The sequence below is a fragment of the Mesoplodon bidens genome, assembly GCF_964165515.1.
Source record: "Mesoplodon bidens genome assembly, chromosome: 4".
In the NCBI taxonomy this organism is placed as follows: domain Eukaryota; kingdom Metazoa; phylum Chordata; class Mammalia; order Artiodactyla; family Ziphiidae; genus Mesoplodon; species Mesoplodon bidens.
Genome location: NC_138160.1, coordinates 1427354 through 1441056, shown reverse-complemented (window position 1 = coordinate 1441056; position 13703 = coordinate 1427354). Strand labels below are relative to the sequence as shown.

Below are 13703 nucleotides of genomic sequence, written 5' to 3'. Positions count from 1 at the left end.
TCATGAGTGGCACCAGTGCTCTTATAAAGGTGGCTCCAGAGCACTTCTGGGTGCTTCTGCCGTGTGAGGACTTGACTTCCAGCCAATATTTCCATGTCCGTAAGCTGCCCCGCCTGTGGCGTTTCTGTTAGCATAGCCAGCGGAAGCCGGGACCCTGAGTCGTGGCTTCTTCCATGGATCCCAGTCCTGCCTGGAAGAGCAGCCCCTGCCGGTTCTTCCCCGGTACCAGGTACCAGCCCTGTCCTGGGCACCAGCCCCTGGTGGGGAGGCTGCCCGGGGGCGTGGTCCCCGGGATGAGCCAGGGTGCTCTGCGGGCCCCTGGTACAGGGACACTGCTTCTGTGGCCCTGCCGAGGAGGGACATATGGCCCAGACAGAGTGGAGAGCGGCTGGCATGGGCGCCCCCCTGCAGCCATCGCAGGGCAGGAAAACCAAAGCTTACACGGAGGGGGGAGGGGAAGGTTACGTCCCAGGCTTGGGTCACCAGGGCCTCCACCATGTGCAGAGCCAGGGTGCCACCTACCTTGATGCTCTCCTGCACCTGTGGGTCCTGGGCCTGCTTGGTGGTCTGGGGACTCCATTCCTCCGCATCATGAATGTGCAGTCTTGCTGGAGGTCATCTCAGCAATGATTCCGAATGATTCCGAATCAGTCCGTTCTGAGCCAGTATCGACAGCTGCGGCTTTCCGGGCTGTCCCTGGAAATCGTGTCCCGATGCGAGTGTGATTCGAGCCCCTTGGTTCCAGTCAATTCGCGCTCCATGTGGGCAAAGCGCGGCGACGCTTCGCTCCTTGCTTGACGCGCGCGGACACTGGGTCCTGCGAGGGGTCGGCTCCCGGGCCACAGAAGGACCCGCGTCTCCGCAGCCCGGATCCGGGCGAGGATCGGGTACCTCGCGGCCGGGGCGCAAGGCCGGAGGAGAGAAGGCAGAGACCCCGGCAAGGTCCGAGCCTGCCCGTCAGGGCAGGAGCAAGGGTCTCCGCGGCCCGGCTAGGGACGCCCACAGGACCCCAAACGCCAGGCGCAGGATCCCTGCCCCCAGGCCGGCCCAACTCGAGTGGGACTGGCTGGTGGAGGAGATGCCCCCAGGGCGCCAGGCCTCGGGGGAGGGGGGGCGGCCGCGGCGGGAGGAGCGGACAGAACCGACGTCTGGGGAGAGGGGTCGGTGCAGCATCAGGAAGGCGGCCCCTGCGGCAGCGGCGGGAAGAGGGAGAGTGGGCAGGAGAGGGGAGGGAGGCAAGACCCGGCTCGGCCCCGCGCGCCCGCCGCCCAGCTTCCTCCCCGGGCGGAGCGGCGGGTGGGCCAGGGGAGCCCCGCCCCAGGCAGATGCGCGGGGCAGCCCCGGGGCGCGCAAGCTCGAGTGGGAAGGAGACGGAAAACCGCCCGTCTCGGTCCTGCGAGGCCTGGGACCCCGAGGTGACCCTGCTGCCCCTCGCCCCAGGTTCCGGGCGCGCGAGGCCTCGGGCAGAGCGCGCTGCTGGCAGCTGACTGGCGCCGGCGGTCGGGTCCCGGGGGGCGGGGCGCGGGGGCGCGTCCGCGCTCGTCCTCCGCCCACCCGGGGCGGCACGGAGGCGGAGCCAGGGCGGGTGAGCGCCCCCGGTGGCCGGCGGGGCGGGTCCCGGCGACAAGATAAGAGCCCGGAGCGCAGCGGGACCCGAGCGGGAGCTTCCGTGGACGCTCGGTGTCAGGACCCCAGCAGAGACGAGGCTGGGGCGCGCAGGTGAGGCCGGGCAGCCCCGTGGCCCGCTCCCCGCACAGGTGCCCCTGCGCGTCCTCCGGGCGCTCCGCTCCCGCCTCTGACCCCGAAGGCTGCGGCCGAGGGGCGCCCGGCCGGGGCGAGCACCGTCGGGGGGCGCCGTCTCCCGCAGGCTGCGGCGTCTGCAAAAGTCGCCAACAGTTGGGGTGCACAGCGCCGCGACAGTGCCATTGGCGATCTTAAGGTGAGGTGGCCGAGAGGTGCGAGCCCCGGAGCGGGCGCGGGGCTGATGTGCGCCCCCGTGGCCCCTGGCCCCATCCTGCCCCAGGCTCGGAGAGACGGGGTAGGGGCCGGCGGTCCCCGGCTTCCCTGAGGCGCTGACCCCTGGGCACCGCGGCTCTTTGTGGCTGACCCCTCCCTGCTGAACCAGACCTGCCCGGGGTTGGGGGCACCTGGGCAAGCGGCCCCCAGAGCCAATAGGGGTAATTTTCTCAGCCATCGCTTCTTCTCACAGGGCTTAGTCTTTGACTTTTAAGATGGGGCAGGGGTGCAGGGTTGTGGGGTGCTGAGCGTCCAGGCTGTAGGGTCGGACTGCAGCTCTGTTTCTGCTCTGGGTGCAGAATCACACTTTCTAAGCATCACATTCGCTTCCTGTACCCAAACCTGGCCTCTGAGGCCGGGGCTTCGTGGGTGGTGTGAGCTCACCGCAAATGCAGAGCCGGGGTCTCCCTGGCAGGTGGTCCCCGATGCGCCTGCGAGGGCCGCTGTCAGAGCAAACCGGCTGGCATCTGGCGCCTGCACAAGCCCAGCCCTCTCCACTGGACCCCACTGCAGGACGGCCCCTCCCGCCTCTCCCCGCCCCAAGTCCCTTCTGTCCCTTTTCATTCATCTCAGGAATGTGCTGTTGTGTTCGTCACAGAGACATGGTGCACACAATGACATGTTGTGGGATTCTGTTCAAACTTGGATGCAGAGGAAAATGACCCCTTTACCGCTGCCATCCTGCTACCTTCTGCTTCAGAGTGTGTGTGTGTGTGTGTGTGGTGTGTGTGTACACATGCAAGCGTCTGCAGTTGAAACATCCAAACGTCAGAAGAAGTCGTATTTGAAGCTGCTCTCGGCCGTGTAATTTCTGTGTTACCCACTGTGTGTAATTTCTTCTGTTCTCCTTGATTATATTACCCAGAGTTTCATGAAGGTAACCTGGAGATGATTTCCCTGGTAAAGCTGCTACGTGCAGGAGCTAGTCCTGTAAACCCCCAGGTAAATCCTGACTGGAAGGATTTACCTGACTGGAAGCCCTTGTCCCTGCCCAGCCCTTCCAGGTGTGGCCACAGGTGGACGCAGAATGTGCAGCCATTCCTTGAAGGAAACTCTTAAAATCGTTACTTTGAAAGTTTGAATTCCTGTGGCTGACTCTGGCTTTAGAATTTTGCTTCTGACTTTGGTCTCTGAGTATAAAGAATGTATGTGCACTGTTGTGAAGACTTACTATTGAAAACTATTTGAAGGTTGTCAAGTTACTCCCTGGCAATGTGGGGAGTGCGGAGGTAGCATCTTGCATTATTACTAAGTTGGAGAGGACACAGCCTTGCACTCTGATGGGAATGGAGAGGTCTGTCCTGAGGTCCTCAGTCTGCCCTGAGGTCTCCACGGCCTGTCTCCCGGCCCCACGACGAGGGTAGCTCATCTCCTACTGTCCTCAACCCTGGCTGTGTCCTCTTGGGTGCTTGGAGTGCATTTGTTCTGCCCCAAAGAAATGGCTGGAAATGCCTCAGATCTGTGCTCACGCCACCGGGTGCATCGTGATCTGGCTACTAAATCAGTGCATTCCTGTGCGTTTCTCTTTCATGCTGGCTGTAGACCAAGAGGGAGGAAGCGCTGAGTCCAGGAGGCCATGAGTAAGAGCAGGTGCTCCGTGGCACTGATGTCTTCCGTGGTGGCCACAACTAAGGAGGCCAATGCCACGGGCCCGAAGGCGGTGGAACTCGTCCTGGTCAAGGAACAAAATGGGGTGCAGCTCACGAACTCCACCCTCCTCAACCCCCCGCAGAGCCCCGCACAGGCCCAGGACCGGGAGACCTGGAGCAAGAAGGCCGACTTCCTCCTCTCGGTGATCGGCTTCGCTGTGGACCTGGCCAACGTCTGGCGGTTCCCTTACCTGTGCTACAAAAATGGCGGCGGTGAGTGCGTCCCCCCCTCCCTGCGCCCTCCTTCCAGCCAGGGCCACAAGGCTGGCATCTGGAGGAATGTGGCCTAAGTGGGACGCAGTTTCCCCAGATGAACGTCCTGGACTGTAGACGTAGAGCTCAGAGTGGTCTCCTTCCCTGACTGTTCTCTCCAGCCGAGGACGCTGAGGCCAGGAAAGCAGGATCCCCGAGGGAGTGGTCAGAGGCACCATGGCTCTGCTTTCTGTTTCCAAAGGTGACTTTCACTTTGGAAAAGAAAATTCTCCAAGGCCCAGAGAATGGTATCTTTGGCTGATTTAACCAGTGTTTACAAAACATGCAGAGGCCCTGGGCAGTTGCCGGCACCAAAGATGCCCTGGGGGTGTGCCCGTCTCCCTCGCCCTGCACAGCCAGTCCCAGAACTTCCATGTGTGGGCTTGAGGCAGAAAACTAAGAAATGGGCCAGGGTCACCACAAAAATTCAAGCTGAGAAGCAGTTAGGTTGGTGCCTGTTTCCTGTGAGTCCCCCGACTCTGCTACCCCCTGTCGGGGGTCACTCCATGCCACACACTTGGGGGGGGCTTCGGGAGACTTCCTTGGGGAGGGCCTTCCAGGGTGCCTGTGAGTGGGTCGGCATTTTGGCACCCCACTTGAGGTCTAACAGGTACAGAAGTTGCCCCAAGACAGGCATCGCTCTGGGGTCTCCCTGTCTCCCCCGCCCCTCCCCGGAAGAGAGCCGAGACAAAGCCCCCTTATCTGAGGTGCAGCGAGAGGGCTTCAGGAGGCTGAGCCTGCGGGGGCCTGACCTCTGTGCCCTGAGCGAGGCTGCGGCCCTGATGGAGGCAGGCTCCAAATGCCAGGGGCCAGGCAGGGTCACATCCCGAGGATTCACAGCTCAAGGCGGCAGACATCTCCACGGCGTGGGGGAGGGGGGCACGGGGCAGGCCCCGCCGCGCAGGCGGGGAAGCCACAGCACCCAGGAGCAAAGCCACGACGCGGGCTGACCCACAACTTGGGGGGGGAGCTGACCGGAGTCCTGCAGGGATGCGCTGGGGCACGGATGACAGCGGGGGCCAGGCATGGAGGCGGGACGCTCACCACCCCTGCCTGCAGGGAGCTTCAGGGAGAAACAGGGACAGGAGACGGATGACAACAGTCGTGCGCAAGACACATGTGGTCGGCTGGGGCGGCTGAGCCCTCGCTCCAATGACCACAGGCCGCCCGTCCTCGGCCCCAGGCTGAACATGCTGTCGTGTGCCCCAGGTGCCTTCCTGGTCCCCTACCTGTTCTTCATGGTCATCGCCGGGATGCCGCTTTTCTACATGGAGCTGGCCCTCGGGCAGTTCAACAGGGAGGGGGCTGCCGGCGTCTGGAAGATCTGCCCTATCCTGAAAGGTAACGGCGGGGACGCCCCCTTGCACCTGGCGTGGTGTGGACCAGGGCAAGGCTGGAGCAATTTTGAAGCAAGTCAACCCCAGCTGTGTGCATTCAGTCCTGCTTTGCTAGGTGTCTAGGCACGTGGACACATCCTTCTAATTTTGGTCCTACTTTAAAGATCTGTGATGACTAAGGATTTGAGTGTGTCTCCTTGTTCCCAGGTGAGGCCAGCCTGCAATTGATGAGTGGTGTTTTGTCAAAGTGCTAAAATAGTAGAAAAGATAAAAAATACTCCTATCTCTGGATCTGTCATCTGTCATCTATAATCTGTCATTCGTCTATCTATCCCCCTCCCTCCCTCCCTCTCCTTCCTCTGTCTCTGTCTCCTCTCCCCCTCCCTCTCCCTCTCATTCCCTCCCTGCCCCTCCCCTCCCCCTGCCCCCTCTCTCTCATACACACACACACACACACACACACACACACGTGCACATACATACGCACACACACACCAAGTAGATACGAAAGGCACTCAGACCGCCAACAGCAGAGGAATTCTCTCCTGTTTTCTTCAAAGACCTGCCAATGAGTCTTGCAAGAAATGGGAGGCTGCTCCATCAAGGCGTGTCCTCCAGCTGGGGTCCTGGAATTACTATTTGTCCCCGACACCCTCTTCCTGCTGAAGCCAGCTCTGGGGAACGCTCTGGAGTGACCTGGCTTTAGTGGTGGAGAAGGGGGCTGTTGTCCCTCTTGAGGCCCGAGGATGCTCCGTTTCAGGTTGTCTGGTTAATTGCCTAAGATAACCCCCACTGTGTGTACGGCATGGAAAACACCTATTTTATCGACTATAAAATAATTTATTATATTTTGTGGTCAGTAATATTTTAGTGTGGTTTACCAAACTCTGCCTCTTTCTAAAAAGGAACTTTAAGTGGCTTAAAATTAAAAATGCATGCAGAGTTAATATTAAAAATACTGAACAAACTGAAATTTAAGAAACTTGACCTTAAGAGCTGTGAGTGAAGTTCACACTTGGTCTTGAGCTTCCTGGTAGCCGGACAAAAGAGGGACACGTCGAGGTTTCGTTCATATTTTCACTGGAAGTGTTAGAGGGGACCGAACCTGTCACCTCCTTGGGAGGGACGTTTCCCGTGGCACAGAATAATAGAAGAAACGTGTCAGGTGGAGCTTTAGAGTATATGATGATGTATGAACACCGATCATTCACTGAACAAGAGCATTCTCAGAGCAAACAGGGCAGTGGATTTAGTGTGGCTGGGTCTTAAGTGACACAAAGGAAGAACTTGACGGCAGGGTCGGTGAGGTGCTGCCCTCGGGCGGCCAAGGGCCAGGGCTTCCTGGGGCTCTGTGGTCCTGGAGGACAGAGCTCAGAGGGACCGAAAGAATGGCTGGTGCTCACAGCCACATTCCTAGGAAATCGTTCCTTCATGCAGGCCTCTGCGGCAGCTGGACAGCAGCGCCCTTGGATGGGGGACCCTCCGGGGCTGGTGTGCCGTGGCTGATGGGGCAAAGCTCACGTGCCCTGGGAGCCACATCAGCCCGGGGCACCTTTGTCCCTCTTCTGGGACAGCGAGAAACCTGGCCTGCCCAGTGGAGGGCTATCCACACGGCAGTGGGTTCAGAAGGCAGAAGCCGCTCTCTCTCTGACCCTGGATTGGATCTGCTTTAGTGTTTGATCAAAGGCTCCGTTGAGTTCCCCAAACTTCAAGTGGAGGATTTGGTGTGCAGCGTTGTCACCTTCCAAAGATTTCCGGGCAGGCACCCACAGCCAGCTCACCACCACGGAACACCTTCCGTGACACACTGGAAGCAGCGTGGCTTCCCGCCGACGTGGCTGCCGGGGCGAGTTCACGGGGAGCCAGCCTCTCCTAAGGAGCTCAGGAAGCAGAAGTGCAGTAAAGTTATTTCACGTTGATGAGTCCACGTCGGAGAAGGCCTTCTGAAGGCACAGTCTGGGTTTTGTCATCGCTGCTACTGAGCATGTTTTCCAAGAGGGACCACGTACCAGGGACTGTTTGCTTTTAAATATATCACTCCTGATACTGGATCTGTTTAATATCTACACGTAAATAAATTGTAGTCCCTCTCTTTTGGCTTTCAAAAGAGGAAAGAGAATTTTAATGAAGTGTCCTGAGCAGGAAAATAGCTTCTCCTAAGGGCTAGACCCATAAAAAACAAGCCAAGCCACTCCCCGAAAAAGTCGGCTTGAAGGCAAGCCCCTCCCCGGCCACAGGCAGGCAAGACGGGACAGGGCGCCCACCAGGTTCTAAGGCAGTGAAGTTATAGTTATAGCCCAAACTAGTCCTGGCAACAAAGCCAGGAAAGAATGCGGAAACGAGAACTCTGCATGAAGCCTGATACAGTCACCCGCAGTGATGGGACCCAACAGTGCTTGTCCAGCACTGAATAGGGAGGAGGTCTCACTGCCAGACCATCCGTCCACCACAGCCAGGATGTCACGTCTCCAAAGACTGCTCACCACTCTGTTCTGCTCCAGGAGCCAGGAGCCCCTCAGGGACTGTCACAAATTCCAGGGCTTGTGATCCTGGAAAGGGACTCTGACAAGCCCTGGGGGCCCCTGTGTGGTCATAGGTGACCCTTGGAGACCCTGGATGGTCATGCGTGGTCCTGGGTGTTGTTGGGTAGACCCAGCTGACTCTGTTTGCCCTGAGTGGCCTAGAGGGGCATGGTTAGCTATGGGTGGACATGAATGGCCCTGGACAGCTCTAGGTAGCCCAGGTAGGCATGGATTGTCTTGGAGGCCCTGGATGGTCCTGGATGAGCCTGGGTGGCTGTGGAAGAGCGTGAAACACCCTAGTAATCCTTTAGTGACTATGGGTGGCCCTGCATGGCTCTGGGAGGCACTGGGTGGCCTTAGGTGACCCTGAGTGGTTTGGGGTGGCCTTTGTCGACTTGGTGTTTTGTACCCTTGGGTCTTCCTAGATGGCCCTGGGTGGTCCTGGGTGCCTGCGGATGATTCTGATGGTTTTGTTTGGCCAGTGGCCCTGGATAACCCTGGGTGGAGTTGCCCTGGGTGACCCAGAGTGGCCCTAGATGACCTTAAGTGAGCCTGGATGACCCAGACTGGCTGTGAGTGACGGTGGACAGCCATGGATGGCCCTTAGTTACCCTGTATGTCTGAGGGTGACTTGGCTGTACCAGGGCGTCCCTGGATAGCCCTGCATGTCTGGATAGATGTCAAGGGCCACGGATGGTTTTGGAAGTGGGCAGCCCCTTCTCTGACCATGACGCGAAGTCTGGGACCCACCCTTTCCCTCGTCTTCTGGCGTGTCTGAAGGCGCTGCCTGGTTTTAGGACAGCCCAGGTGGAGCTGCGACCTGTGAGGGGAGGGGCAAGGGTGAGCTGCTGATGGGGCCATGCTCTCCCCACCAGGCGTGGGCTACACGGTCATCCTCATCTCACTCTACATCGGCTTCTTCTACAACGTCATCATCGCCTGGGCGCTGCACTACCTCTTCTCCTCCTTCACCACGGAGCTGCCCTGGACCCACTGCAACCACACCTGGAACAGCCCCCTCTGCTCCGACGCCCGCGCCCCCAGCTCCAGCCCTGACCCCAATGACACCTTCAGGACCACCCCTGCCGCCGAGTACTTTGAGTAAGTGGGGGCCTCGGGGTCTGAGGACACCCCCGGGGGTGGGGGTGGGGGAAGCCGGGCCAGCCACCTGCCTCTGCCGCCTCCCGGGGATGTGGGGAGGACCCCTCGCTGGCCTGTGCCGCGTCCCGTCCCTCTGGGCTCTTGTGGGCTTATTTCTGACCCCACCTCCAGCAGCTCAGCATGGCTCCTGCAGGGAGACCTCGCAGGGAAGGGAAACTGGAGGGGCTGCCCCACCTGCTCCCTGCGGCCCTTTGGGGTCTTTTGGCGGGGGATGGCCTGTGACCCTGCAGATGCCGCAGGGAGGAGGTGTGTGGGGCTGGGCTCCGGGGGCTGCAGCACCGCCTCCAGAGGGGGCCGGGCTCCCCTTTCCCGGTCACCGCCCCCTTCTCCCTCTGCTCATGGCCCCGCCTCCAGCCGGAGGCAGGATCATCAGACAGTTGCCCGAGGTCTTCCCTGAGGGAAGGCACTGTCCCACTCCTGGGGCCTGTGGGGCTGGGTGAGACCAGGTGTGCAGGAGAGAAACTGAACCTTCGGGCACTGGGAGAATCTGTCGTGTGGGGGTAGGAGTGACACCGCCAGAAGGGCAAGGGGTGTTCATGGAACCTGCGGACATTCAGCATCTGAAGTTGCGTGTTTCAGATACTCAGGGTCTAAGTCCTTTGCTCTAGAATCCCCGCCACACGTGGGGAACGTATCTCCAGGACTGGCTGCTTCAGAAAGTGGCAGCGATGGGCAGGAATGGAGTAAGGTGGGGGTTTGGGGGGCCTGGGGGGACCACCAGAGGGATGGGGTGCCTTTCTCAGGCATTATTAGGAAGAGCATGGTTAGGGTGGGGACGAGGGTTGTGTGTGATGGGACTTGTTTAATTTTTTGGAAGATACTCTTTTTGGCGGTTTGGGATTAGAGAGTGAAGGAGTCTGGGGAGGGCAGGGAGGGAGGTTCCGCGAAGCGGGGAAGAGAGGGGCCGCTGAGAACCCGCCTGCCCGGAGGAGGGAGAGTCCAAAGCCGGGGGGGTGAGGGCCTGGGTCTCCAGGAGCTCTCAGGAGGGGGCGAGCAGGTTTCAGAGGACAGGCTGGAGACGAGAGTCCACCTGGGATGGGTCCCATTAGATCTGCCTGAAAGACACCAATGAGGACGTACCCGCGAGAAATGGAAACCCAGGCCCTGTCACCTGAGTGTGTGGGCAGGACTCAGAGTGACAAGCAAGCAAGAAATGATAGATTCGTCCAAGTAAAAGCAGAGCATTCATCCAAGTTGCTTGTGCATCTGAGGAGCTTGCTGCCGGCCGGTTCCTTACTGCATTTCCCAAACTTAAGAGCATCTCATGCACAGGTCAAAGCCCGGGCTGCAAGTACTCTCACCAGCGGCCCAGCTCTCAGGTTTAGTGTGTGATGGGAGACGGGGGACCAGAAAAGAGAGAGGGAGGGGTGGGGACCCCTGCATCAGAAAGCAGAAAGGGGAGACACAGACATGGCTGTGGACGAGTGCCTGGGAGCATCCCACCCGTCCCACCACTGACAGACATGCAGAGACAGCTCTTGCTACAGTCGGGTTTAAGTTATCATTTCACCAACAAAACGATGGCTAAGTTTTCAAGCTAGTGTGTCTTTTACAATTTTAAGATGGATTTTGGTGCAATTTAGAATGTTTAGAAAGCTTTAAGAGATATCAAATGTGTCAGGTGAGGCCATTTGGGGATACTTACCTTTTGTTTGGGAGGTGTGGAAAAAGTTGATTTATCTAAGTGATTTTTCAGATGAGAAAAATAGAGGGAAAAAACTGATTAGTCAATGATTTATTATTAAGAATGCTAGAAGGAAACATATGTGATAGGTGAATTTAAAAAAAAAAAAAGAACTCACTAGTGAAGTCTGTTTGGAAATTCCAAGTCTGGAAGAGAAAGATTGAGCTAGAAAGCTGCCTGAACCCTCCATGTAAAGGGCTGTTAGCAGGAGCAGATGTCCAACCGTAGTTGGAGGTGACCCTGGGACAAAGGCGGGGCCTTTGAAGGTTTACAACGAAGTCATAGATCATTAACGACACGATGAGTTATTAAACTGAACTGATGACACACCAGGTGATTTCACTAACGGTGGTGACTGGGTTTTCCTGAGACAGGCCCCACTGACTGTCAGGTCTGCAAGGGTTTTCTGGAATGTAAACCCACTTCATAAAGTGGATCTTTGTGGAAAGCATTACATCTTCTTGAAGGCACATGTAATTAGGGAGCTCACATCCCACCATGAAATTCCAGGATAACTATAATCATTGAAGTAGTAAAGCTGTAAGTGCTACAAAGTGCATGTGGGCTTTGGAAACCCCAAAATTGGCCCCTGTAACTCCAACTAGTGTTAAATTTCCCTCAACTCCATAAACACTTATTAAAACCACCTTCACCTACTTTCTAATATAAATTAGAAAGCTATATATTTAAAGCTACAAACTTGCCTCTAAGAGACTGCTTTAGCTGCCTCCTGCACATTTAATATGTTGTGTATTAAAGTATTCCCTGCTCTGCCTTGTGATTTCTTCTTTGATTCACAGGAGATTTTTAGAAATTTGTTGTTTGACTTTAAAATATTTGGAGGTTTTCTAGATATATTTCTGTTACTGATTTCTAATTTAATTCAGATTTGGTGACATAATATATTTTAAAACCTCATTATTCCTAAATATACTGAGATTTGTCATATTGCCCAATATATGGTTTATCCTGGTAAGTATTCCACGTGCACTTAAAAAGAATGTGTATCCTGCTGTTGTTGGGTAGACGTGTTGGCTAGGTCCTGTTAGCTCCTAGTGCTGTTTAAGTTTTCTACACCCTTACTGTTTATTTGTTCTATCAGTTACTGTGAAAGGTGTGTTGAAATCTCAATTATAATTGTGGATTTACCTATTTCCCTTCACAGTTCTATCAGTTTTTGCTTCATTCATGTATCTTAAAGCTCTGTTCTAAAGTGCACACATGTTTATGAATATCAAATCTTTTAATTGAGTCCTTTTCCGTTATGAACTGTCCCTCTTGGTACTATTCCTCATTCTTTTTTTTTTTCCTTTATTTTGGCTACGTTGGGTCTTTGTTGCTGCGCGCGGGCTTTCTCTAGTTGCGGTGAGTGGGGGCTACTCTTTGTTGCGAGGCATGGGCTTCTCATTGTGGTGGCTTCTCTTGTTACGGAGCACAGGATCTAGGTGCGCGGGCTTCAGTAGTTGTGGCACGTGGGCTCAGTAATTGTGGCTCATGGGGTCTAGAGCGCAGACTCAGCAGATGTGGAGCACGGGCTTAGTTGCTCCGCGGCATGTGGGATCTTCCTAGAGCAGGTCTCGAACTCGTGTCCCCTGCATTGGCAGGCGGATTCTTAACCACTATTCCACCAGGGAAGTCCCTATTCCTCATCCTGATTTGTCTGATATTAATATGCCCACATCATATGATCACTCCAGATTTCCTATGAATAGTGTTTACATGGGATATCTTCTCTATCCTTATGTTTTAAACCTATATGTATCATATTTGAAGTGGGTTTCATGTAGACAGCACAGAGTTGGTTCTTGCTTTTTTATTCACTATGACAATCTCTGTCTTTTAATTAGAGTGTTTCCAATCAATAATTATCAGTATGGTTAGGGTTTAGTCTTCCATCTTGCTTGTCCCACCGGTTCATTGTTTCTTGTTTCCTCTGTGTATTTTCTTTGGAATTAATTAATTATTTTGGCTTCCACCTTATCTACTCCATTTGCTAATAAGTTCTAGCTCTTCTTTTCTTGTTTTGTTTTGTTTTCTTGGCCACACCACACAGCATGTGGGATCTTAGCTCCCCGACCAGGGATCAAACGTGTGGCCCCTGCATTGGAAGCATGGAGTCTTAACCACTGGACCACCAGGGAAGTCCATCTAGCTCTTTGTCTTAATTTTTAGTGGCTATTACAGGGTTTGCAATCTACATCTTTAAGTTATCACAGTCTACCTTCTCCTGTCAGTGTGGCCCTGGGCCAGGGCTGGGCTTCTGTGGGCTCCCAGCGTGCGGTGGCCCACCTGCTCTTCTCACCTGGAGGATGGGCCCTGCATCTCCACTAAGGCTGGAGTCCTGGCCTTTCTGGGGTGGGGGGCGAGGGGTGGGGGTCTCCAGGCCCATCAGGCCAGGTCCCTGCTGCCATGCCGAGTTGGGGAGGCAGGTCTCTGCACAAGCACAGCCCCCTGTTCCAGTTCTGGGCATGGAGGCAGCCCCCCCAGGACACCCATCTCCTTCCTCTCCAGGCGCGGTGTGCTGCACCTCCACGAGAGCCAGGGCATCGACGACCTGGGCCCTCCCCGCTGGCAGCTCACATCTTGCCTGGTGCTGGTCATTGTCCTGCTCTACTTCAGCCTGTGGAAGGGAGTGAAGACTTCCGGGAAGGTGAGGCAGCAAGGCTCTCCAGCTGGGGAGTGGACAGGTGGCCGTGGTGGGTTGGGGAGTGGACAGGTGGGCCGTGGTGGGTTGGGGAGTGGACAGGTGACCTGTGGTGGGTTGGAGAGTGGACAGGTGGGCCGTAGTAGGTTGGGGAGTGGACAGGTGGCCGTGGTGGGTTGGGGAGTGGACAGGTGGCCATGGTGGGTTGGGGAGTGGACAGGTGGCCATGGTGGGTTGGGGAGTGGACAGGTGGGCCGTAGTGTGTTGGGGAGTGGACAGGTGGCCGTAGTGTGTTGGGGAGTGGACAGGTCGCCATGGTGGGTTGGGGAGTGGACAGGTGGCCGTGGTGGGTTGGGGAGTGGACAGGTGGCCGTGGTGGGTTGGGGAGTGGATAGGTGGGCCATAGTGTGTTGGGGAGTGGACAGGTGGGCCGTGGTG

At 56.5% G+C, this 13703-nt stretch overlaps 1 protein-coding gene across 1 annotated transcript in view; it reads left to right on the top strand.

The window, feature by feature from the left end:
• Positions 1-3515: 3515 nt before the first annotated feature.
• SLC6A3 (solute carrier family 6 member 3) overlaps positions 3516-13703 on the top strand; it is a gene marked incomplete at its 3' end in the record, with an annotated part of 33367 nt that continues 23179 nt past the window's right edge. The window contains exons 1-4 of the mRNA XM_081233887.1: positions 3516-3878; positions 5127-5258; positions 8652-8877; positions 13133-13271. Of these exons, the coding sequence (XP_081090013.1) occupies positions 3593-3878; positions 5127-5258; positions 8652-8877; positions 13133-13271 (783 nt within the window). The 5' untranslated portion in view covers positions 3516-3592. The remainder of the gene's footprint in view (positions 3879-5126; positions 5259-8651; positions 8878-13132; positions 13272-13703) is intronic.